The following is a 23,918-nucleotide window of genomic DNA, read 5'->3' as shown; positions in this document are numbered from 1 at the left end:
TAACAAAACTCCTTTTCCAGTCACAAGGTCTCTTTTGCCTCACTCTGCCTGTAAAAGGGTCGTTTTATATTTAAGTCATTGCAACACTATTTCTAATCATGGATATTCTACTATACTGATAGAATAGTAGATAATTCTGCTACTGAGTTAAGATTCAGCAAAAAACCCCAAACTTTATGCAGAGAGTATTGCTTCCTATATTTAGGTTGTACTCAAACACAACTGCTGAACCAGTAAACATACCTTAAAAGGGACTGAGGTTAGCCAATGTGACACTCAACTACAAGAAAGACAGGATGGAGGATCTGGGAAACTACAGGTCATGTCAGCATGACCTCAGTGCCCAGGAAGATTGTGGAACAGACCACGAGTTCTGGACATTTTTGATCACAGAATGTGCAGGACATCAGGCAGTCAGGCCCAGCCAGCATGGGGTTAGGAAAGTCAGATCCTCATTGAGCAATATGATCTCCTTCTTCATTGACAAAGTGATGTCCTTAGTGCACACGGGAAAGGCTGTGGGTGTTGTCTATCTGGACCAGAGCAAAGCCTTTGACTCTCTCTCCCATAGTATTCTCCTAGGGAACCTGGCTGCTCATGGCTTGGATGTGTGTGTTGTATGGTGGATAAAAAATTGTCTGGAAGGCTGAGCCCAAAGAGTGGTGGTGAATGATGCCACATTCAGTTGGCAACAGGTCAGTGGCCTCCCTGGCCTCAGTACTGGGGCCTATGTAATATATTATATATCAACATACATGGATGAGGGGATCAAGTGCCCCTTTAGTCACTCTGCAGATACCAAATTGTGTGGGAATACTGACATGCTGAGGGTAGGCTGGTTCTGCAGAAGGATCTGGACATACTGGATTGGTGGTCCAAGGCCAACGGTAAGAGCTTCAACAAGGTGCCAGGTCCTGCCCTTGGATCACAATAATCCCAGGCAGTGCCACTGGCTCGGGTAAAAGTGGCTGAAAGCTGCATGGTGGAAGAGGGCCGAGAAATGTTGAACATGAACAGGGCCTGAACATGATACAGCAGCATACCCAGGTGGACGTGAAGGCCAATGGCATCCTGGCCTGTATCAGCAATGGTGTGGCCAGCAGGATCCTCGTACTTGGCACTGGCGAGGCTCCACCTCAAGTTCTGTGTCCAGCTCCAGGCCCTGCAGGACACTAGGACACTGACACTGAGGTGCTGGAATGTGTCCAGAGAAGGGCACTGGAGAATCACTATCCTTCGAAGCGTTAAAAGAAGTGCAGAAATGGTGCTTAATTCTACTACAGATTCTTGCCTGCAAATGCGTTATGTACTACCAGCCCACACGATCAGGTCTTTTTTTCCTCTCAGCGGGCGGGCTCTCAGAGTCCTGGGCAGCCCCGCTGATCAGAGCTTGGTTTCCACACGCAGCTGTCCCCACCGCGGCGCGCACCTTGCCGCGGGGCGAGTGGTGAGCGAAGGACGAGCCCTGAGCTCGGCCAGGCCCTCAGGAGCGGCACCCCGCCGCCATCACTACACCGGAAGCGGCGGCGGCGCGGGGGCGGGGCCGCCGGCCGGGCAGGGACCCCCCGCGCCGCAGTGCTCTGGCCCCGCCCCCACCAGGCCCCGCCCCCACCAGGCCCCGCCCTCCCCGCGCGTCTGCTGGGGGGAGGAGGATGAGGGGACGCCGCGGCGGCGTTTGTGGTGCAGCCGCGCTCGTCTGACCGGGCCCCGCGGTCCCCGCCGCTTCCTCGGTGCCGCCCTCTGTCCCCCCGCGTCGCGCCGCGCCGCGCCGCCGCCCGGGGCGGGGGAGTCGCAGAGAGTGGATGCCTAGCAGGCACCCACGGGGCAGAGACCAGCGGACGCCATGGGCTGCTGCAGCTCTGCCGCGCAGGTGAGTGGCCCGTGTCCCCCTCCCTTCTCCGACCCCACCGCCCTCCGCTGCGGGACCCTGGCACACCTGCCCCTGGCCGCGCTGCCCGCCCCGCGGCTGTGCCTCCCCCTGGCCCCGGGTCTGCCCACGTCGCTGTCCTGTGGCTGCGCAGCCGCTTGTCCCCTCCGCAGCCGCGCTCTCTGGCGGCCGTGCATCCCCTTGTGCCCCTCTCAGCCCCGCTTGCCTCATGCCAAGCACCCCTTAGCTGCCTCCCACCACGGAGCCCCGCTTTCCCGTGGCAGTGCATCCCCCTCGCTACACCTGTAGCGCCGTTCTCCCGTGGCTGCGCACTCTCTTGCGTCCCAGTCTGTAACCACACTGTCGTGGCTGGGAACCCATTGCTTTCCCTCCCCACTTCACGCTCCTCCACCAACAGCTCTGTCCTCTCGTAACTGCGACCACCTTGCTTTCGCCTCTCGTAGCCTTGCTGTTTCGTGGCTGGGTACCTCCCCCATACATCCACTCGCCCAAAGCCTTCATGCACATGAACTGTGCACCTTTTTGCTCCATCTGTAGCTGTGCTTTTCCCGCTCATGGCTGTTCACCCCCCACCATAGCCTTGCTCTTTACCATGCTACGCACTTCCACCCTCTGTGTACTGTTCTGTGTGCTCCTTCTCCTGTGGGTAATTTTCACCTTGCCCCTTCCTCCCCAGCCTTTCTTTGGCCTTGCAATCTGTGGCATTCCCTGCTCCACTTCCCTGCCATGGCTGCAGCTGCAGACCTCCCAGTTCTCACCTGCCATCCTTGTAGTGCCTTGCATCACTTTCCTGTGATCCCCACCCCAGCTCTCCCCGACCTCAATACCTCTCCCTAGATAGCCCTGCACGCCCTGCCCTTCCCTGCAGCATGTTCTTTGAGGTCCCTACTACCTCACCCGACAGAAAGAAGCTATTCCGTGGGAGAAAAGTCATCAGGCCCAGGGCAGCCCTCAAGTCCACTGCCTCTGGAAAGGGAGGCAGTCCTAATCCCAGCCTCCTTCCTCACTCTATGGCCAAGGCTTCAGGTGCCTCCCTACATCCATTTCCCTGTGTTTGATTGGTCCCGTGCACATCTCTTGTTTCCGAGGTCGGTTTTTCTTTCTTCCCCCTCCCCCTTCGCTCTGTTTTGCCCGTACTGACTCCTTTTTTTCCCCCCAGAGTGGTGCTGCCAGGCAAGGCACAATCGGGAGCTCCACCCAATGCTCCAGTTTGCGGCTCTGCTTCCCATTTTAACTTTGCCTTTGAACAACACAGCCAAAGCTATGCTGGTTTTTTGCGTGGCTCTTTTCTGAAGGCTGTAGTACAAACGATCACAATTGATGCCTTGGCTGTGCTTTGCTCGCTTGTAAATGTTAGTTTCCTTTGGCTGTATCACTTGCAGTGGCTGAATCGTGCTTCCAGCAGACTGCTTATGTGAGAAAGTCCGTTTCTGCTGTCCCAGATGACTCATCACAGAGATGAGTTTTTGTAGCTTATCCGTTCAGGCATACTTTTATTTTTATATAAGAGCTCTGTCCTTCCAATGCAGAACACTGCGGAGAGCTGTCCAGTTGCAATAGGAAACATCCTTTCTGTATAGCAAATATGCTGCAAAGAGGAAGGCAATCAGCCTTATGGTGCATGAACAAATTGTTTGAATTAAGAGACTAACATATATGCTAAATGTTAGGGGCAGATTTTGAAATTGTTCAGTCACTGCAGTAGACTGCCAGAGGATATCGTGAAGTCTGTATTGCTTGAGGTTTGCTAAAAAAAACCCAAAGCATGTTAGATAAACATCCGTCAGGAGTGGCATAAGGAAAGCTGATACAGACTTGGAGCACTGAGAGTGAAGTTGATGTTTTGAAGTAATGTTTTCAAGTCTTTTCCAACCTTATTTTCTGTGATTTCTATGCAAGTGGCTTTTTTTGGAGTGTTTTCTAGGCCCTTTCTAGCTCTTCTGTATGAATTTGAATTGCAGTTCAGCATTCTTTTCTTAAAGGAAAATGCAGCCTTATTTGTAGGTAATGTTAGAGGTGAATTGGTCTGCATATCTAGCCTGTTTATGAGTTTCAGCTGACTGGTTTTAGGTTTTAGTTAAATTTGTGTTCTGCTGCTAGGTTGTATGATGTTCAGAGTAAACTTTTCATTTGCCTTCCTTATGTATGGCAAGTTACAGTACAACAATTGAGCTTTGTACCCCATATACATATGAGGGAAGTATAAAGAATGACAGTTTATTTAATTTCCTAACTGTAAGCAAAGATGTGTCTCCTCAGGAAATCCAAATCAAAGACTAGTGCTGAATATTTTATCAGCAGTTTTGTCTGGTATATGGATTACAGAAACCTTGCTGTATATCATACAGCACTACATAAGGTCCTAATGTCTGTCCTATCATCCCTTTTATCATGAAAAAAAAGCTGTGCTCCTCATCTACCATGGTCTTTGCATTTCCTCCTCTTACATTTTTCTTGGGCAGGGGTCCATCAGACATTCCTTCATATTTCCTCACCTACTTTTTACTTCTCCCTTTGTGGTTTCATATTGGTCTTTGACATAATCTCTCCTCTTATCATGAACACCTTCATTCCTTATGACTTTGTTTTTCAAGTAGATTTCTCATGAAGTTTATTTTTCAGCACTCTAGCTTTTTTGGTTTTCATCTGCCAATCCCTGTTTCTGTTTCTGACAGAAATTATCACTTCTGTTTTGATTCTGCCTACCATCTTATCTGATGACTGCATCTCCAAGTCCCTTTCTCAAGACTACCCCCTTCTCCTCTCATTTCTGATAATTCATTTACCTGTGACTGAGTGTTGAACTGGATAGAATTCTTTGTTGTTTTATTCATAGCTTTTATTTCATAATCAGTTAGCCATTTTCTCCCCTATATATGTTTCCCAGTTCCTTTGCTTTGCCAGCTCTCTATCTTAGGTCTTTTTCTATGCCTCTTCCCCAGCAGAATCTAAAGGTTTCCAGAGAAAAACCGATTAGAATTGACATGTTTACCTTTATTCAGCACTATTGATTGCTACTTACAGAGATGTAGTCTCATGTTTGTTTTCTGCTTTTTCTGCCTTTTTAACTACCCAAAGCCCCATTCATTCAGTTTTTCTGTTTTAATTTCAGGTTTTTACGTCCTACTGCCATCTTCTTCCCTTCCTAATTTTATTCTGAGTTGCTATTCTCCATCCTTAAAAATAACAGCACTCCAGTCTATCTCCCTTCTTTTCCAAATTCCTGAACACAGCAATATATGTTTGTTGTCACACACTCTTTCCCCTTCACATTAAATCAATTCCAGTCCAGATTCTGTATTATGCTGAAATTGTCTTCAGTTTATATCTCTGCAGGCTTCTTGTGCGCAAGGTGCAAGGATTCCATGTCTTTCTCAACCTGTTGGTCTCTGTTGCTTTCAATAGCATATGTAATCCTCTAGCACATGATGTCTTATTCTCCCTGGATGTCTGCAGTGCCACAGAATTTTCTGAGTTGGAAGGAACCCACAAGTATCATTGAATCCAGTTCCTAAGTGAACGATCCCTACAGGGATAGCACTGCCTTCTACTCTCTGATTATTGTTTATTTGCCACTACTTCTGTCTGTGGTTATCCCTCCAGCCTTTCTCCCCTTTTTCTTCTTATTTTACCAAATTTATCAGCTGTATCTGTTGAGTCATGTTAAATTAAACTTGATGCAACCATACCAGACTTTATTCCAGTTGAGCTAATGTTCCTGTTGCCCCACTGCTGTTTTGCCTGCTGAGGCAATTAGAACTGGAGTACTTCTTGTCAATTTCTTTCTTATTTTCACTTTGGTATTCCGTTGTTGCACAAAGTTCTTTCACTTCCCCTGGTGTAGCATCTTCTATGATCTCCGCTATTTCTTTATCTTCCCAACTAGAATTCTTGTTTACTTTTTGTTCCATTTCAGTGTTACCGGTTGTTTCTCCTTGGTGTTACCAGGATGTTGTCATCTTTTTTTCTTTAGGGGCTCATGCAATCCTGTACTTATTTAGGATCACTAAGCTGTCATTTATTTGAGCTTGCTGTCTCTTTACTACCACCATCTTGAACCTTGAGCTTATAGAGGAAAGCTTGTGCAAAAAGACGTAGCTTGTGGGCTACGTCTTAGTTGTCTTAAAGCACTCTTGTTTACCTGTTGTCAGTTATCATGAACAGATCTTCCTAAGATTTCTCTGAATTGTTTAGCCAAAGTGTACTATCCTATATAAGATTAAAACCTGTAAAGGAAGGGATGAATACTGAGGTGGGATTTCTGTCTCCTGTCTGGTATTGCTGTTACTTGTCAGTACCTTCGTGTTGTTTCAGCCCTTTTTTGGCCATATCTTTATGGCCATCACGAGGTGGGTGTTTTCACAAGAAGGGTGCCTCTGTCTGGATGCATCTCTTTTGTCATGGGTCTGCTGTGCAACAAAGCTTTAGTTTCTTCTTAACTTCTGATGGAGGTAACTCTAGTTTGAGTTTGTGGGGGGCTTTTTTTGTATGTTTGTGCTGTTTTGGAAATTATCTTCTCTGCCTAAATGTAGGGATTCTTTTTAGCAAATAGTGCAGAAGTTCTGAGTTGTTAAAATAATTGCATTTCTTTCAAATCTTTAGTTTTACTGAGGAAGAAAAATGGAATTGAGTGCTGGTATTCTCTTCCCTGGCTTTCCATTCTTCTCCTTTTGCAATGATATTTTCTTTTATGTCACAGCATCAATCCATTTTAAAACTGGATTTTAAGGAAGCAGCTGTTGGAGTTCATCACTCTTCTGTTGCCGCAACTGTTAGGCTGTGCTGTAAATCTGAATAATCCATACAGGGTTTTTTTGTTTCTTTTTAAGCAAGAAAACTTATTTTACAGTGTAACCCAAATTGCTCCACTTATGTAATTTATAGCACAGTTCTGTAAAATTTGCCTTGCTTTATCTGAGAGGACAGAAATTCATAGATGGTGAAAGGGAATGAGGTGTGGGGAGAGACAGACCTTAAACTGCCATCTCATGGAAAAGTTGTAAGACAAACAACAACTTCTCCCTTCCTGCTGTTCTACAATGTTAGTAGCTGATAGTAGTTAATAAGGTGTTTGCTTTGGCAACATGTTATAGGAAACAAGGCAATTTATTGGAGTCTTAGTATTTGTGTTACTATTAGAAAATACTGTGTGTGTTTAAAATAAACTTACAGCTTTTTATGTTAGTACTTTATCTACTATATGTGTGAGAGAAGCTTGAAATATTGCTGGAAACTGGAGGCATGACTGGGAAAAACAAAGCACATTGGTGGTTTTAGTGGTGACCTTGGTTTTTGAAAGACTGTAAGAACTTCCCATTATAAGAGGAGATGAAGACAGATTATCCCTTAACTTTCCCTTGAGCATTTGCTATCAAAACAACATTTAATAAATCTGGAGTTCCTAATTTTTTGCAAAATTGAGCAGTTCTGATGGAATACCTCTTTCGACTATTATGGCCAATACAGATTACTAATTGTACATCAGCTACATATCTTTAGTTGTCAGAGGTTCTCACAGTCAAATGAGTTTGAGGGGCATCAAAACATGCCTGTTTCATTCTGGGCCATGGGTATTGGCATGGAAGAAGACCAGACAAATAATTGTGTTGATGAAGGGAAGCAGAATGAATTATGACTTCTTCTTCCAGGAGATAGAAAGCTTGATTTCCCTTTCAATATATTGACAGTAAATGAGTCTTCTGTTCTAGTATCTGGTAAGCAGATATGGTAAATGGGATGAAGTGTGCAAGCAGGATCCAAGAACATGCTAATGATAAGGCATCTCATGGAATTTCTTCTTTATTTCTCATCTGTAAGCTCTGTTACTTTCCTGTGAAGCATGAGATGTCCTTTTAGAAATGCTGTCACAAGCAACTGCACAACCTGTGCAAGTAATTCCTTTTGATCTTAACACAGAACTATTTCACCTACACAGATACTTGTGAGTACTCTGTAAAATTCATTGAGTTTTTCCTACTGAGTAGTACCCTTCAATTGTATCACCTCTTAAAATTTGTAGGTAGTGAGTTGTTTCCTTTACTTTGTCTCTCCCAGGGTGACTCGGAGGAGGAATGCGCAGCTTTGCCAACTAGGGGCAGAGCTGGCGGTCCCGTCCTCATGAGAGCAGAGGGCATAACCCCGTCTTTTGCAGCTTTCGAGTGGCTCCAGCCAGGGTCTTGGCCTTAGCTGAAGTCTTCTTGCTTAGGGTGAAGGGCAGCAAAGGTTTTCAGCATCTCTGCAGGCTCGGTACTCTGTTCCTCAAGTCCAGACATCACTCTAATCTCTTAATTCTGCATTGGCTCGTTGTTTTTGGGGTCTTTTCAGTAAGTTTGGTGGAGCAGCCTCCCATGGCATGCTGGTCCTGATGTTAATTTTGCATTCTCTCTGATGCCCCCCATTATGTCATTTCCCCTCACTGTCCTTACTCTGAAGGCAAGCTTTGGCGGTAACTGCATGTCTTTTCCGTATTTCGGCTGACTAGAATTTTCTACTTATGAACTTAGCTCTGTGATTTCTTCTGTGAAAAGTAGAACTTACAAACCCATTTAACAGAAACTGTGTCTTTGATATTTTGTATCTTTCCCCCTCTGAAGCAGCCTTTAGAAAATTGTGTAAGTTCTACGCTTATCTTCTAAAAGTGGTTATGCAGTGTTGTTAGGCTACTTCTACCTGTTGACTAAACTGATTACTAATTTTTAGCTTTGTTTTATGAAACTGTACTGAGAGCTTGGTTATAATTTTTAGAGAAAGAGTTTGTGTTGATGGTTAAGGTTCCAATAAGGTTCTTTTAGGTCATTCTACCACTTTGACATTTCCCAGACTTATGCAGTAAATAAATGTCATTGTATTCATTGGCCTGTTTTTGCTAGGTCCCTTCTTTTTTTTTCTATGTTTTTTGGTTTCTTGTTTGTTTGTTTGTTTTGTGTTTTTTTGTTCTGCTCTTTTAAATCTTCTAGGTAAGCAATTTTCTAATGTGCAATAGAAGGGTATAATTGTATGTCAAGAGCATCTGTATGTATATGTAAGAAGAGAGAAGCGTCCACTTAATTTTGAAGTTCAGCTTTACAATCCAAAAGTTTAGTTTTCTCTGCTTTAATATTTCAACACCCAGTATACAATGCCTTATAAGAATAGAAGATGATTGCTGATATATTGGAAAGCTGGTGCCATACTGCATTTTTATATGCTAGTTTCTAGCAGCTGCTGTTTTTATCAGTAGTGTTGCTAGACTATGGTGGAGAGCATGATTAGCAGAACATATTGACTTGTATCTGATAATATATATTGTGCCTGCTCTTAATTAATGTAGTTAAAGCAGCTGTCTACAGCAGAAATGAACACTGGCCTTTTTGGTTTGATTTTGTTTTAAATTGAAACCACTCCTGCTGCTCTCCAGATATATTATTTGACTGAGGAAGAGACCTCTGAATGTTGTATGCAGATCTACAGAAACAAAACAGGAAAACCATTTAAGTACTTTGTTCAAGGTCATGGTAACTATGTCCTGCAAATGCTTTGTCAGACTTCCCATAGTTTGCAGTGGAAAACTGGAAAACTATTGCCTAGTTATAAGGAAGTATGCTTATGCAATAAGGTAAGGGCATGACATATTATTTTCTTTTCCATTCTCCTCCCACTTTTTCTTACATAAATCAGATAGAGCTTTCTTAATATTAGTTCCTGTTAATCTAATATACTTTAAGTGTCCTCAAGCGCTGCCCTCTTATTATGTAATCCTGAGTGTTTTTCTTTCTTGTTATGCCAGAATTTTGAACCTGTAATTCAGGAGTTTGTGTTGAAGCAGCTTTGAATTTCACTTGGCAAATACATTTGAATATAGGATGCATTTTGAGGGAATGTGTATAAAACTGCTATGAATGTCCCTGTAAGTGGCAACACTGTTAGTTCTCACAGCAGTGTCGTGCAGGCCATGAGCTCCTAATGAGCAGTGATTTACATGAAGACAGTCCAAAAAACAGGGGCAGTGTTTTTCATGGAATGTCCTCTACATCTCATGTGGAGAACAGTAACTGGAGAGTTCTGCCCTGGGATTCCTGGTGGATTTTTTGGATGCATCTCGATGTCCTGCGATAAAGCTAACATTTGAAAGTAAAGTATGTTTTTAATTGCATGTTTTACTAGTCATAAGTTAGAAAATATTTTGTAATTTACGATTTGTAGTCTGTAGAAGTCAAAAAATTTGAAATTCTGTGAAACAGGTTGATAACCAGGTAGAAAATTCAAATGTAGTGCAGTAACTTGGTATGTGCAAAATGTCTTCAGAATTGAAGAAATGTTTTGGTTTTGTGGTTTTGGGAGGGTGGGGTTGTAGGGATTTTTGGGGTGGTTTTGTGGTTTGTTTTGGTTTTGTTGCTTTAGGTTTTTATTATTGTTATTGGTTTGATTTTGTTTGCATAACTGATTTTTTTATTAATGATTAAGAACCGTGGAAGTACCAAAATTGCATTGAAATGGATATTTTAAGCCCCTGAAAAATATTACTGTGATATTTGTAAAATATCCTTATTTATTGCTTATTCGAAATGTATACTTAATGTATAATGAAGAAACTACAGCTAAATACTTTTGAGACTTAAAAACAAGGCTTTTGTCTGCAGATGGCCTGATCTCTAAACTTCAAAACTAGAGCAGGTGTGCTGATCATGTCAGCTTTGTTTAATCAGCTGTGTTATGTTTCAAGATAAATATTTAAGTTGTTGATTGAGGTGGAGGTATGTAATCAAGGAATTTTGAAGCCATGTTTAGTATGAATTGACTAAAGATGAATGGAAGATGATCTACACCACAACATATGCTACATTAAAGATTGAAGTCCCCATGTATGAGTTTTCAGGATAAACATCCTTATATTACACCGTTAGTAATACTGTGATACCTTATGAGCTCTCAAATTTGTTTACCTTATGTTAAAAACTTACAAATACTATTGGTGCTATTAGCAAAATAGAAGATATAGAAGACATACTGAATTAATGGTATTCTTAATATCTGATAAGAAGCAAAGGATAAATTCATTACCTTTTGGTGGATAAAGCAGTAGTACACCATCAGAAAACTTCTCCTAGTATTATTTTTGTGTTTCATACTTAAAACGAGCAGGTGCGTCTTTTCAGTGGACAGGGCATTGGAGAACAGATGGTGGATTGTGAAGTTGTTAGGAAAATAAGAATGTGGGTGCCTAGATGTAAAACACAATAAAATAAAATATGGCTCTAGGTCCAAAGTGTGACTAGAGTCTGCTTTGCAGTAAATTGAAGAATACACTGGTTTGTTGCTGCAGTGCTGGATTTCTTCAGCCTGACCAGCTCCTGACACCAACAGCGAGAGTGGGCCGCCCCCAGAAAGCTGTCGAATCCGGGGTGCTGCTCCAGGGCACAGCTGCTCTAGGGCACAGGTGGACTGCGCTGGGGATAGGACTGTACCGAGGGCAGGGACAAGGAACGGGGAGAGGTCTTCTGTATGTTTTCCACACCAGATTACGCCCTGCAGAGTCTGGGACAGAATGACACTGACTTAAGGGCATTCATCAATTTATAAGTGAGGGGAGGTCCCAGAGGAGGATACAATCTTTAACCAACCGGGGGAAACTAGGGGTGGAACATAAGGTGGGGAACACAGTGTTTAAACCAATAGAGGACTACAGGGGAGGAGAACTTAAACAAACCAATGGGGTTTCGAATGATGTAAAATTGATAGGGAAGTTTCTATAGAAAGCCGCAGGCTTGGGGAGGGATTGACATTCAATGGGAGGAGGATCAGGGTACAAAAGGGCAGGTCTTTGGGGAGATGGACAGCTAGGGCAAAAACCAACAACACATGGGGAAAGGGAACAATCCATTAGTAATAAAATATGCTATAACAGTACTAAATGGGAAGGATTCTAAAACTGACTGCTAGAACTACATTACAATCAAAACCACACACTGCAACAGTTTGTAGTGAGATTGAAGCAGAAATTCCACAAAAATGGAACTTTGGACTTCACTGTGAGTTGCATGTCCTATTATGCAGTCCCTTTTGAAATTACCCCAGGGTGTTTTGGCTTCTTTTTAGAGATGACTGGGACATGCTGCAGTAGTGTTACAGTGACAAGCTCTTTTGTCCATTAAGCAGGAGACATTGCTTCAGTTGTCGAAGTCTCTGGCAACTCAAGAGAATGCAACCCATGAGAATGCAACCATTAGCAAGCTCTTTGAGGTTGGTATAGTAGTCTTCTTTTCCAGAGGTAGATCCGGGCCAAGTCTACTAATAATTATTTTAGTGTGTTTATGCAGGTACTCTGATTGATACAGTGTAGTTCATTCTTCCAGGGAGCTGGTATAGTTTAGTAGTGTAAAAGTTTGCACTTGCTGGTGTGTATTCCTGTTCTAGTAGTAGTGGAGGTATACCATTAATATGCTGTACAATAAACAAGTTTTATTGTGAACCTGAGAGATTGTCTGAACTCATGACAGAGTGTTGTAAGGTGCTGTTTAGTGCTTTGTCTGAACACCTTATAGGTCAGCTACAGGAAGTCTGTAGGGAATGGTGGACATTTTAACTGAGTCAGCTGTGTAAGTGTTCTTAGACTTCCTGATGGAGTAAGCTAAGGGTTTTCTGTAAAAATATAACATGGTTGGTAATGTCATGAACTGAAAATAGGCTTCATTCTTCAAGACTTTGTTCTGCACACTTAAATAGTAGACTCACCACATGAAAGTTTTATGCTAGTTTAATTTTTATTTTTTTCGGAAGTGTACTTTGTGTGGATTTCAGTGTGTGCTTGGGGTCAGGACTCCTGGTTTCTTTCTCTTCACACTCTAGGATTGAGGTCTGTTCAGAAGTGGAAGAAGTTTCATTAGGATAATATGCAGCTGCTGCTAATTCTTTTAAAAATTGCATAATGTGGAAAAGTCTGCCATGTCTTGGACAGAAAAATGCCATATCTGTTAGACCTCTTGCATTGGAAACAGTTTGGTAAACTAGTAAATTATGGCTCATCTTATTTGTAGGCAGAATGCTTCACAGTAAAGGTCAACATGTGATTAGTACTGTTCTTTAGCTTGTAAAGACGTAAAATGGGTAAAATACCATCTCCTTAAATGGCTGTTAGGAAACAACGATAAATGTTTCAAGAGCTCTTTTTCTTCTGTGTGGGTATGTTTCAAAAGCATTTGAAGGTGCAGGGTTAAACTTGGCTTGCAGGACAGCTTCTGCACTGGATGACTTCTTGGTCATCACCTTTTTAATCTGGCTTGTTCATTTCCCAGGAGCCATGCCCTTAAATGTCATTTGGTGGTATGCAGCAGTATTGCAAATGGACCCTCCAGTTTTGAAGAGTTGAACTTGCATCATAGGTGTAAAAACGTATGTGTTCTATACTCAAAATGCTACCAGAACAAACCAAATGCTAATTATATGATCAGTTGAATCACTGGTACTTCACCAGAACCAGTCTGCCTTCTAGGAGAGGTGTATGTTGCAGGACTTTGGCAGTTTGCACAAAATGTGCCCATTGAGAATCTCTTGATGAGAATCCTTTTCTGCCTCTAAACACCATTTATTAATGCTGTTTGCACACTGTGGCTGTTTGTCTTCTGTGAAGACAGTTAGCTACACAATAATTTCTGAACTCTAATTTAAATAAACAAGGAGCAGTTATGTCTATTTACTCTTCTGTATTGAATTACTGTTGTATGTATTCTGAGTCAGGATGTTACATCAAGGTGATGAAACAACAGAGAATTTAAAGGAGATGTAGTTAGATTAATATGGTTCTTGGGATAGGGTTTTGTAACAAATTATCTCAACATCAGTGGAACTATTAAATGAAGTTGTGACTTTATTCTTACAACCTTTGTGTTTATATACAAGTTGGAATAGCCCTATACTCTCCAGCTGCTAACTTACACTCACTAGCTAAAGTGGAGCCTAGGGTCTGACCTGCAACTCCTTTTCATCCGGTGGTTGTAACTCATTCCAGTTATTCACTAGGTTGTCCTTAATTCAGCCCACCTCCCTTACTAGCACCTGAATTTTCTTCTTCTTGAAACATGTCATCTGAACCACCACAAGACTTTTTCTTTCTGCTTCCTGTACCATCATGATGTTGCAGCATGATCAGTTGATGGCAGATTCCATCTTTATCTTATTCACATCTTTGCTACTTACCCACAGCTTGATTATCTCTATATGTAGTGCTGCAGATGTTCCCTAATAGGCCTCTCACTTTAGTCTCATCACTCCCAAATTTTACATTGCATGAGACATGTTGTGTTCAAAATAAATTCTCTGCAGCTCCCTGCATCTGTAGTCTCTTGTTAAAAGGCAGTGTTTTTTCATCTTTTTATGCTCTTATATGGGTTTCACTCTGGTTATGGCATATGAGTGCTTGTATGACAGTGTCCAGTACTGCTATTACAGTTAACAGTGAAAGTGGTTTTGACTATGCTGGTTCTGGCAATTCCTGTACAGAAGTATATTGCAGTGTGTGGAGGAGACCTACTCTTTGGTGCTGGAAAGGTATATTTTGTGTCAGCAAGAAAGAAATCTGGAAGAGGAGTTTCTGGTTTTGTTTTGGAGTGATTGGATGCAGTGAATAACAAGAAAATAGCCTCTTTTTATTTTGTATTTGCTTGCAAGTACTTTTAGTCCTGAGAATGTGTAGCTCTGAATTCAGTTAGAAAAAACCAGTAGTTAATGTCCTGCCATTCTTCCCACTTCCTCTTCTGCAAGAGAAGTCTTAATTGTAGACATCCAATTTTAAAGCTATGTAGTACTAAAACACAATTGTAAGATTGCGGCACCTGAGGGTTTTGATTTGGTTTTGAGTTTGCGAAGTCTTGTGCAAAATGGACAGATGTAAACTGCTGAACACAATTATTTGTGTTCTTGAGTAAGTAATTAATAAAATCAGCGCAGAAAAGCTGTTGTGAGCAGGAAATGTTCCCAGCCTGGAAGCTTGTGTTGGACAGAAAGACTGATTTGCCATCCTTCCACTTCTGACTGATAGCGCTCCAGATTCTCTGTGCTTTCGTGACACTACATGCTTTGTTAATGGCGAGAATATCCTTAGAGAGCATAGTGTAAATTATGAAGGCTCTGTTTTAAGGGAAAACTTGAAATGAATCAAGGAATTTCCAATTTTTCTTTCTCTAGCTTTCTTGCATAAGCAAATATTGCAGGCTCCTAATCTGGAAGACAAGCTAAGAGTATAAGTGCTGATTTAGGATTTCAGGCAAAGCATGTCTACTAAAATGTTATGGCGTTTCAGTCACAATGGATACAAAGCATAGTTTACAGATTGCAGAACAAACAACATTTGTTAGACCTTATATTGACCATAGATTTACAATTTATGTTGCCAAAGCATGAAAATCAGTCTCAGTAAATGCCTAAGGGTGTAGAGTAGACAGGGAGCAGTCATTGGAGAGACACAGACACTAACATCAAAGACAAGGATAAAGGACTATGAAGCTATGGAACAGGATTCATTGGGAATCCAGAATACAAGGAAGCAACTGGGAGGAAAACAGTACACAGATAATGGTGGCTAGCTTGGATTTTAGTGAGATGTGAGGACAAGAAAGATTGCACAGGCTGCAGAAGAGAAGTGTTGTTTTACACATAAAAAATTTCATACCTTGTTACCACGCTAGGTAGTTAAATTTTAAGCTAGTGAGTATCTAGTACCTGTTGAGTTTCCTCCTGGGATACTTTTTGTTTAGAATACCTTCTGTTTTTTAATTTTTTTTGGTAGGCTTTTTTTTTGGTGATTTTTTTGTTTGTTTGTTTTTTGGGTTTTTTTAATTTTTTTTTTGTTAATGCTTTCTTTAAGTTGTTTTTGGTTTTTTTTCAGCAGAGTAAAAACCATAGGCAGAGAATTCATTTATCTGTATAACTTTCTGACTATGTTGTACGTTACAACATTTCAAGTTTCTTTTTGACATATAAATTGCAGTCCACTTAGTAAGTAAAATGGATTACTTAGGGTAACTGTGACTAGTCAGACAACCGAAATCCTTGCCAGAGCTGTTCTAGAGGCTTTTAAAAATCCTATTAAAAGATTTTGTATGCAGATGGTAGAGAGAGGATAAAAAAACCCCAAACCAACAAAACAATCAAAGCACACTCTGCAGTGCATTTTGCTGCTCCCCTTTTTGCCAACGGCAATTTGCTCTTAAGACAGCAGCTGTAGCTGAAATTTACCTCTGCTGTTTGTAAATAAATTTCAAAAGAATCTAGAGTTCTTGGAGTGAATTACAAACAGGAAGCACGAAGCCTTGCATATTTTATGCAACTATGATTATGCTAATTATAGCAACATATAAATGTCACAATCTTGTTGGGTTTCTAATGGTAGTATATGAAAAGGCTGCTTTGTGCATGTGAATTCAAAAAAGCCAAAGTCATGAATAGCAAAAAAATCACCTTGCTAATATCATGTAAGTTTCATGTTTTTCTTTTTTTAAATTAAAAATACGCAGAATACATAGTGGAGGCAAAAATTGTTGACATTTCATTCAGCTGTTCTGTTTTAATTCAGTACTGACATTTGATACCTTGTCGGCAAAATCTCGAAGATTATTCCATGTTGCGGTCCTTGGTGGTGGTGGATGCAACCTTCCCCAAGAGTGTCTTGTGCCAGCGGGTAGGAGACACAGGAGCACCAGCACAGACAGACACACACACAGAGCAACTCAACAGTGGGGACACGGGAGGGTCCAGGCATGGCATTCTAATGTGCTTTATTTCAGGCCATGCTGAAGGCATCCAGGGGCCAAAGACAGGGAACAAAGGAGGGTCCAGGATATAAACACAGGGGAAGAGGGGCAGAGGAGAGCATCAGGGATCTGAGTGCTCAGGAGTTGTACACCAGGGAAGGGACCAATAGGAAATGCCAGGGTGGATAGGCAGAGACATAAACCAAAGGGAAGTCAGGGAAGGGAGAACTAGCTAGAACATAAACATAAAAGGGTAAAAGGGGTAGGGAAAGCCAATGGGCCAATGGGGAGAACACAACTGGGACAAATTAACATAGTGCTGCAGAGCACCATGGCCAAACTTCTTTCCTCACCGTGAGCTGTGAAGAGTGCCCAGAGCCTAAGGTGCATCTCCAGGGAATTGCTGTTGCATTCTCTGAAGTCAGCTCACAGGCCTCCAGGCTTCAGAGTCTTCAGAGAAAAAAGTAAATGCGTAGTTTCAACAGTTAGTGCCCTTTGCTCTATCTCTGCAGAGGACAGTTGTGTATGTAGTCTCATATCAATCTCCTTTTCTGCCTCAAGGGTTAAAACAGTGTCTGGAGTTCTTGGGTCTCAGTCAATATATCTGAATATTCAGTGTTTGGGAGCCTGTTGAGAAAGCTTGTCTGTGTAACTCTGTATTTTTAAAAGTAGCTGTAATCAGTATTTTTGTTATAACAAATTAAGATTTGCTGGTTAGTTTTGTATTCCAGCTAGTGCTTATTTTCCTGAAACCTTTTTGCCTAAATGACTGCTTATAAGACTCTTAATTATCTTAGCAATGTATATATACTTGAGAATTTTAACCTCATGAGCAGCAAACTATCTGAATCCTTACAACTGCTTCCATATTGACTATTCCAACCTTTAATTATACAACTTTCCTTTCTGGCACCATAGCAATACAGATGAAAGATTTCTTCACTGAAGTGTTAAGCTCAGCTGCCTTATGGCAGGTAGAAAACTGTTCCTTAAACAGCAATTTATTGCCTCCTTTCTACATGCATAGTTCTTGTTCAGCCTGCCAATAGTATTTGAAAAGTTTAATCCTTCCTGGAAATCAGATTACTGAAAGGTAGCTGTGGAAGACTGCAATAGGAGATATTTTCCATTTCATGCCATTGATTTCTGTTTTCTGTTAATAAAAAGATAGATGAAAATAACCTGTTTTGTGGATAAACATTTGTAAATTTCTGGATAAATTAACTATTTTCTGGGTAAATAACTATTTGGTGATCTAGCTCCTGTGGAGGCCCTTCTTTTGGAATCTTACATGAGCTTTACTCTTCAAGTCTTTTCAATTTCTTCTTTCAAGCTTCTTCAACTAGCTTGGCATTTAAAGATGGCTCCTATTGTAGGTAAATTACCTGTAGAATAATTTTCTGCCTTTTTCTTTTATGAGCGGACGAAATGTTGTTAACTTCATCTCTCTCTTCTCACACAAGAGTTCCAAGCGAGAGTGGAAGCCTTTGGAAGACCACAGCTGCACAGATGTACCATGGCTGCTCTTATTCATCCTCTTCTGCATAGGAATGGTGAGTAAAACTCAGAGGGTTTTGTAAATGTTATATAGCTAAAGAGTTTGTGTTCATAAGAAAGGAATTTTAAAACCTGTCAGTAACTGAATCACTGGCAAAGATCAGGATATGTTTGCATGGGAATCATCAACTGTAGAACAAAAATGGGTAGTATGTACATATCAAAGGCCATTGGTAGGGATCCATAATTTATTGTTGGTGCCAATTCTTGCTCCAGCTTCTTTTCCCCTGAAACTGCAGTCTCAGTGGTAAGTAATTTTTCAGCAAGATGAATTATCACTTGACTCATGTTCCTTATGCATGTCCCAGAAATGATAGCTAGGTGTCTGGTAAGCAGTTCTGTGAATCACAGTGAGCTTTTTTGTGAGAAACAGAAATTCTGACTGTCAAAGAGTAAGCTGAGATTTTGTTTATTTGTTAATTTATTTATTTTTATTGTATACTTAGTAGAAGCAGCTATTGTTAAAAACCATATTACCAATGATAAGATCTTTCTTTCAAAGTTTTAACAGTTCTGTGTTCTGTGAAGAAGCTATCTACTTTTTCAAGCCAGCCTCACAAAACTCTACACTTTTTATTAAAAGACTAAACCTCCAAAACATAAAGACTAATGTAGAAGTACACTTCTTTCCATCTTGTTTTGTTTCATGGACCTATGTTTGCTACTCTTCTTAAATAGAGAATATCCGTTGCTGTCTTGTACTACTGTGTTGCAAACAGGCGTCCTTAGGGGGGTTTGGGACTTCATGTACTCTCAGCTTTCTTCTCTGCTCTTCCTCAGTCTCTGGTGTTAGGAATAATTCCACTGAAAAAATTTTTCTACTTTCCTCACGGTGTTTTTCAATGGTTGGGCTTAAAATGTAAAAATTATAATGATTATTTAAAATAATATCAATTATGTTGTCACTGTAATGTGAATATCTTAAAATTGCAAAAAGCACAGTGCTTCCTGAAACATGTAGCTCTCTTTTTGCATTTGGTTTTTTTTTCTGGTTTTGTTCATGTTCCCTGATTATTTGGGGAACTGAGCATGAACTGTTCCTCCAACTATACATTAGTTTTCTGTGCATGAGTGTCCCAAATTTTCCTTTCTAAGTAATGTAGTATACAGAGCAATCATCCGACTGGGTCACATAGTTACCATTCTAGGAGACTTCACTTGCAGGGTGAACCACCCACGGTTTCACTGTTGCATGCCAACGTCATTACCTGTTGTTGTCATTTCATCTGATCCTGCCACTGCCATCTGTTGCCCTATGCTCTTATCTCAGCTGTTTATCCACCTCTCAAATCTTAGCCTGTCTCACATGTAAAATCAGTTCCTTGGTGGTAGTGGAGTGAGCTGATGGTTCATTTCTCCCTGTCAGTGGTTTGCTAATGAGGCTTTTGGGCTAGTCTCTTGTTTGCACAATCCTTGCCTTAATCTTGGTTTTGCTTGTGAAATATCTCTGAAAACTCACAGCAAGACTTGCCTACATAGGATATTTTCCACACTACTTGGGTGGTCTGAACCATCTTGCTTTGCATCTGTTTCTTTCCTGCATTTAAAACCAGTGTCTGGAACCATCGTGGCCTTGACCTGCTCACTTGCTTTAAGAGGATTTCCCTAAAAGAAACTTGTGTTACATAGGCCTCATCATTCTAGCTCATCTTTGAAAGTACTTAATTTAAAGGAAAGAAAAAAAATCTGAAAGCAAGAAAATCTGGATTGTATGGAATTGTCCAAGATGCTTAGCAATCTGTCACAACTCCATCTCTGCTTGTAGCTCTCCTTCACTGCCGGCCCTTGTGCACTTGCTGACTTCTCCCTTCTGCTTCATGCCCCTTGCTGACAGTATGGCTTTCAAATAAACAACATACAGGAGTCTTAACTCTGCTTGTATAATATCCTGTATTAGATGTCTGAATCCCGTTTTAACTTGCATTCAGTTTTATTATTGCACAAAAGTTCTCTCTGATAGTTGTTGTCTTTCCCTTTCCAGTCTGAAAGAATTTTTAGACAACCTCTGCTTAGAAATAAATGAATAAAACTGACTTTTCCCATCTTTTTGTATTCTTCCAGGGTTTTATCTGTGGCTTTTCAATAGCTACAGGAGCAGCTGCAAGACTGCTTTCAGGATATGACAGTTATGGAAATATTTGTGGACAGAAAAATGTCAAGGTAGAGGGAATAGTCAACAGTGGTCTGGACCTCACACACAAGAAGTAAGTATGTGATAGGTTTTGCCTTGCCTGGTTTAGAGAATGAAAATTTTTTCTTTCTTTGAAAGTGATTTTAAATAAGGTGGGAACAGGGATATGTTAACTCATTTCTACTTGTCCTTTGACACTTTTCTCACTTAGAGGACAGCAATCTTTTTTAACAACTAGCAACATTAGACTGTATGTTGGCAGATATGCAATATGAATACAGCTAAGACATTGAGAAATTACTTTTTCTCAGTATCCATTTCATGTAGGATATTGTACTAGGCTGATGAAAAGTCTTGTTTGTTAGGGTTTTAAGTATGACAAGTAGTCTCAGATTTGGGAGCAGGCTTTGATATCAATGTTTACTTTTGATGTTGTATGCTTGATTTCTGCCATGACATGTAAGGGGAGATGAGATAATCTGGCACATTAGAATAAGACTTTAAAATTTGACCTGTAGGCAGAATGTATATATGTGACTTGTGGAGAAAATGCACAAAACTTGAGAGGTGTGCACAGCTTTGATTAAGCACTGTCCTGATAAAACTCATACTCAAAGTTCAGGTACTTCCTATCTGTTGTCCAGGAAGACATCACACTGCAGTAGTAGTACTGGAGCAGTGGCAAGAATTCTTCACTGACAGGTTGAATACCTGTGAATGTCTGTTGAGGTCTGTGTTGTTAGATAAGCTCGGAGCCCTTCTGTACAACTTAGGAAACTTAAGGAAGCAAACTTTAGCTTAGTACAGTGATATTCACTTACAAAGAAAAAAGTGTTTTTTCCATCACCAGTTATCAAGGAGCTAAAAAGTTACTGATTTTTGAGTATGATAGCCTTTTACTACATACTTTCAGACTAACAGAATTTTGATAATTTTCCTAAGTTGTTTGGGAAGCATGCTTTCCTGAGATGATCTTATTTTGAATTACTATTCTAAAGATTTCTAAGTATCTCATTTAAGATTTAATGTAGATAGATAATAGGTGGTTATCAGAAAGATTTGAGATAAATAAAATGTCTGGAACTTTTTACTGATATCTTTTGTCAGAAAAATAATTTCTTACTCTAATCTGATCTTTCAAGAAGGTTGAAAGGCTCAAAGTTTATGCAGCGAAATTTTCCTGTTTTTACAGAAACATTTTAGCCTTTTCTAAACTCATGTCTATACAGTATAAAATTGTGATTCTAGTGTTCTGAGAAAAAATCCAAATTTAAAAAAATAATTTTAAGTTTACCCTTAGAAGGAAATGGTATCTGAGTTCATGTGAAGGTAGAGAATTTCAGACACCTTATTGAAATGTAATAATTAATATTGTGATGGTCTTCTACATGTGACATAGGTCAGACCATCATGTGGGGAAACATCTACCACTAAGTAAATTCCTCTTGTAAATGCAAGCTTAAAAGACAGTAGATAAAAAGAGAGACTGTTTTAAACACAGCTGATTGACAGAGCCTGTTGTTTGTCAAGACATCTTAATGAGGTTCAAAAGAATTATGCTTTTCTAACAAGGATGTTGTGGCTTGAGGCATGAACTAAACAAATTAATAGATACACACATATAAGTCATAGTCCTCTCTATCTGGTTAAGAGAAAACCCTCAAAGGCAGATTACTCTTTAACTGTTCACATGAAGTGCCTAGTATAGTCCAAGGCATCCAGTTTTGGAAGTGATTGGTTCTTATATAAGTGAGTGATCCTTCCTTCTCTCACACCTCATGGTTTATTCTGAAAAATTGCCAAGCAAATTAGAAAAGCTATCTGCTTTGCATCTGTCTCTAGCAGATGGAGTTCCTACAGTGTCTGAGGTGGAGTTCATGGGAGTATTTAATGTTATTTTTATAGGAGCACTTTGCAGACAGACGGTAAAAATAAACTCTTCTTCCTGCCTATACATTTCAGTTTGTGTAGAGAAAGAAAAGACTTTAAGCTCCACAAATGGGGCTCTGGAAACGTGAAGTTACTCTCATTTAATTTTGCTTGCAGGGTAATTCCATTTCCATTTCCTAGTCCAAGGGCTGAAAAGCTAAATCATCTGTAAAAGTAATATTTTCTTCCTTATGTATGACAGCAACCCATAGGCACTGTCATGGAAGTGAAATTGATGTGGTCTGTGTGGATATGGAAATCTGGGTGGTAAGGGTAAAGAGCACATTTCCCACAGGGATGTGATTTGGTCTGTGTACATCAGATATGCTGAAACCAGTGAGAGGAAGGAAGTATTGGGAAGGAGAATTTTATAGCCTGGTCTTGTGAACAAAGAGTGGATCAGGCATCCTTTTATTTTTATAAAGTAACCACAACACACTTTAGTAGTCTGTCTTCTACAGTCAGACATAAGACAATATTCCAGAACTGGCAGTGAATTCTAATTAAACCTATTTGCTTCAAGTAAGCTCCTTGTTTTACAAGTTCTGGTAGTTATAAAGGGTAAAAAAAATGACCTTTTATTTGCAAATAAATGATAATCACAGCAACCAAATGTAAGTCTCTGAAATGCTAGTTCAGTCTGGTTTTTGATCACCGGTGTGTTGTTATTTAGACAGAATTCAGTTTGTGCTGTCTACTCAAGTACTAGGAGATGTGCATATGATGCTATGAAGAATAGCTAGGGTGGCATTCTGCCTGAGCACATGCATTTGATCCCAGGAAATGCCTGAACTTTAGGTAATGGGAAAATGCAGGTTTTCAGGATGGTTTGCAGCATGTACACAGAAAATTTGATTGACTGAAACTGTGTATGCCCTACTGCTGAGAAATTTTTGACACTCGACTCTTATCTCCATTGGATGACACAGATCAATTATGATACCTGGTAGCTCAGTCTATGTGCTTTGAAAAAAGAGAGCCTGAACAAAGAGATACCTGGGGAATTATTAATATGAGCACTCTTAGGGCCTGGAGTGGTCTTGCTTTTCATTGGTTTGCTGTTGTGTTACTAAGTGGTTTCCATGTAGTCATCTTCATATCCTCTTACACTGTTTTTCTGGGGGATTTTCCTTGGTTCTGTGCTCCATGTTCATTACAGCTCCTATAACATGCTCCAGGCTGTACACTCTAGTTGTTAATTTTTAGGTAGTATTTAAGATGCTAGCTTTGTCTAAGTGTTACTAATGCTCAGATTACTAGCTCTCAGTTTCACCTTATTGCTCTACAGCTACCTGAAAGGATGGAGGAATCAATCTCCCTCTTAGGTAACAAGTGACAGGATGAGAGGAAATAGTCTCACACTGTGCAAGGGGAGGTTTAGATTAGACATTATGACAATTTTTTTTTTGCTAGAAAGGTTATCAAGCCTGAGTACATGGTTAAGTCACCATTCCTGAGGTATTTAGAAGATGTGTAGATTTAGCACTTAGGGGCGTCATTTAGTGGTGGACTTGGCAGTGCATTTACTGTTAGAGTAGAGGATGTGAAGGGTCTTCTTCAATAAAAATTATTCTGTCATTCTAATTCTACCTTGTTTTACTTTAAAGCCACTCCCCCTTGTCCTTTCACTATTTGCTTGTGTGAAAAGTCAATTTGTCTTTTACAGAAGCCCCCTATAAGTACTGGAAAG

General features: G+C 40.6%; 1 protein-coding gene across 5 annotated transcripts in view; it reads left to right on the top strand.

Annotated features, from left to right (window-relative positions):
- The first annotated feature begins 1,607 nt into the window (after nucleotides 1-1,607).
- The window catches only part of SLC44A1 (solute carrier family 44 member 1), an 84,335-nt gene continuing 62,024 nt past the window's right edge, over nucleotides 1,608-23,918 (top strand). For 3 of the 5 annotated variants that reach the window (XM_074533640.1, XM_026792918.2, XM_014266486.3), the window contains exons 1-3: nucleotides 1,609-1,870; nucleotides 18,075-18,164; nucleotides 20,230-20,372. In XM_074533640.1, the coding sequence (XP_074389741.1) occupies nucleotides 1,844-1,870; nucleotides 18,075-18,164; nucleotides 20,230-20,372 (260 nt within the window). In that variant the 5' untranslated portion in view covers nucleotides 1,609-1,843. Of the gene's footprint in view, nucleotides 1,871-18,074; nucleotides 18,165-20,229; nucleotides 20,373-23,918 lie in introns of all 5 variants that reach the window. The other 2 variants (XM_026792917.2, XM_014266484.3) reach the window with 1 other exon arrangement.

The sequence above is a fragment of the Zonotrichia albicollis genome, chromosome Z (genome assembly GCF_047830755.1).
Source record: "Zonotrichia albicollis isolate bZonAlb1 chromosome Z, bZonAlb1.hap1, whole genome shotgun sequence".
Lineage (NCBI taxonomy): Eukaryota > Metazoa > Chordata > Aves > Passeriformes > Passerellidae > Zonotrichia > Zonotrichia albicollis.
The sequence above is the reverse complement of the archived record's forward strand: the minus strand, read 5'-3'. Positions and strand labels throughout refer to the sequence as shown.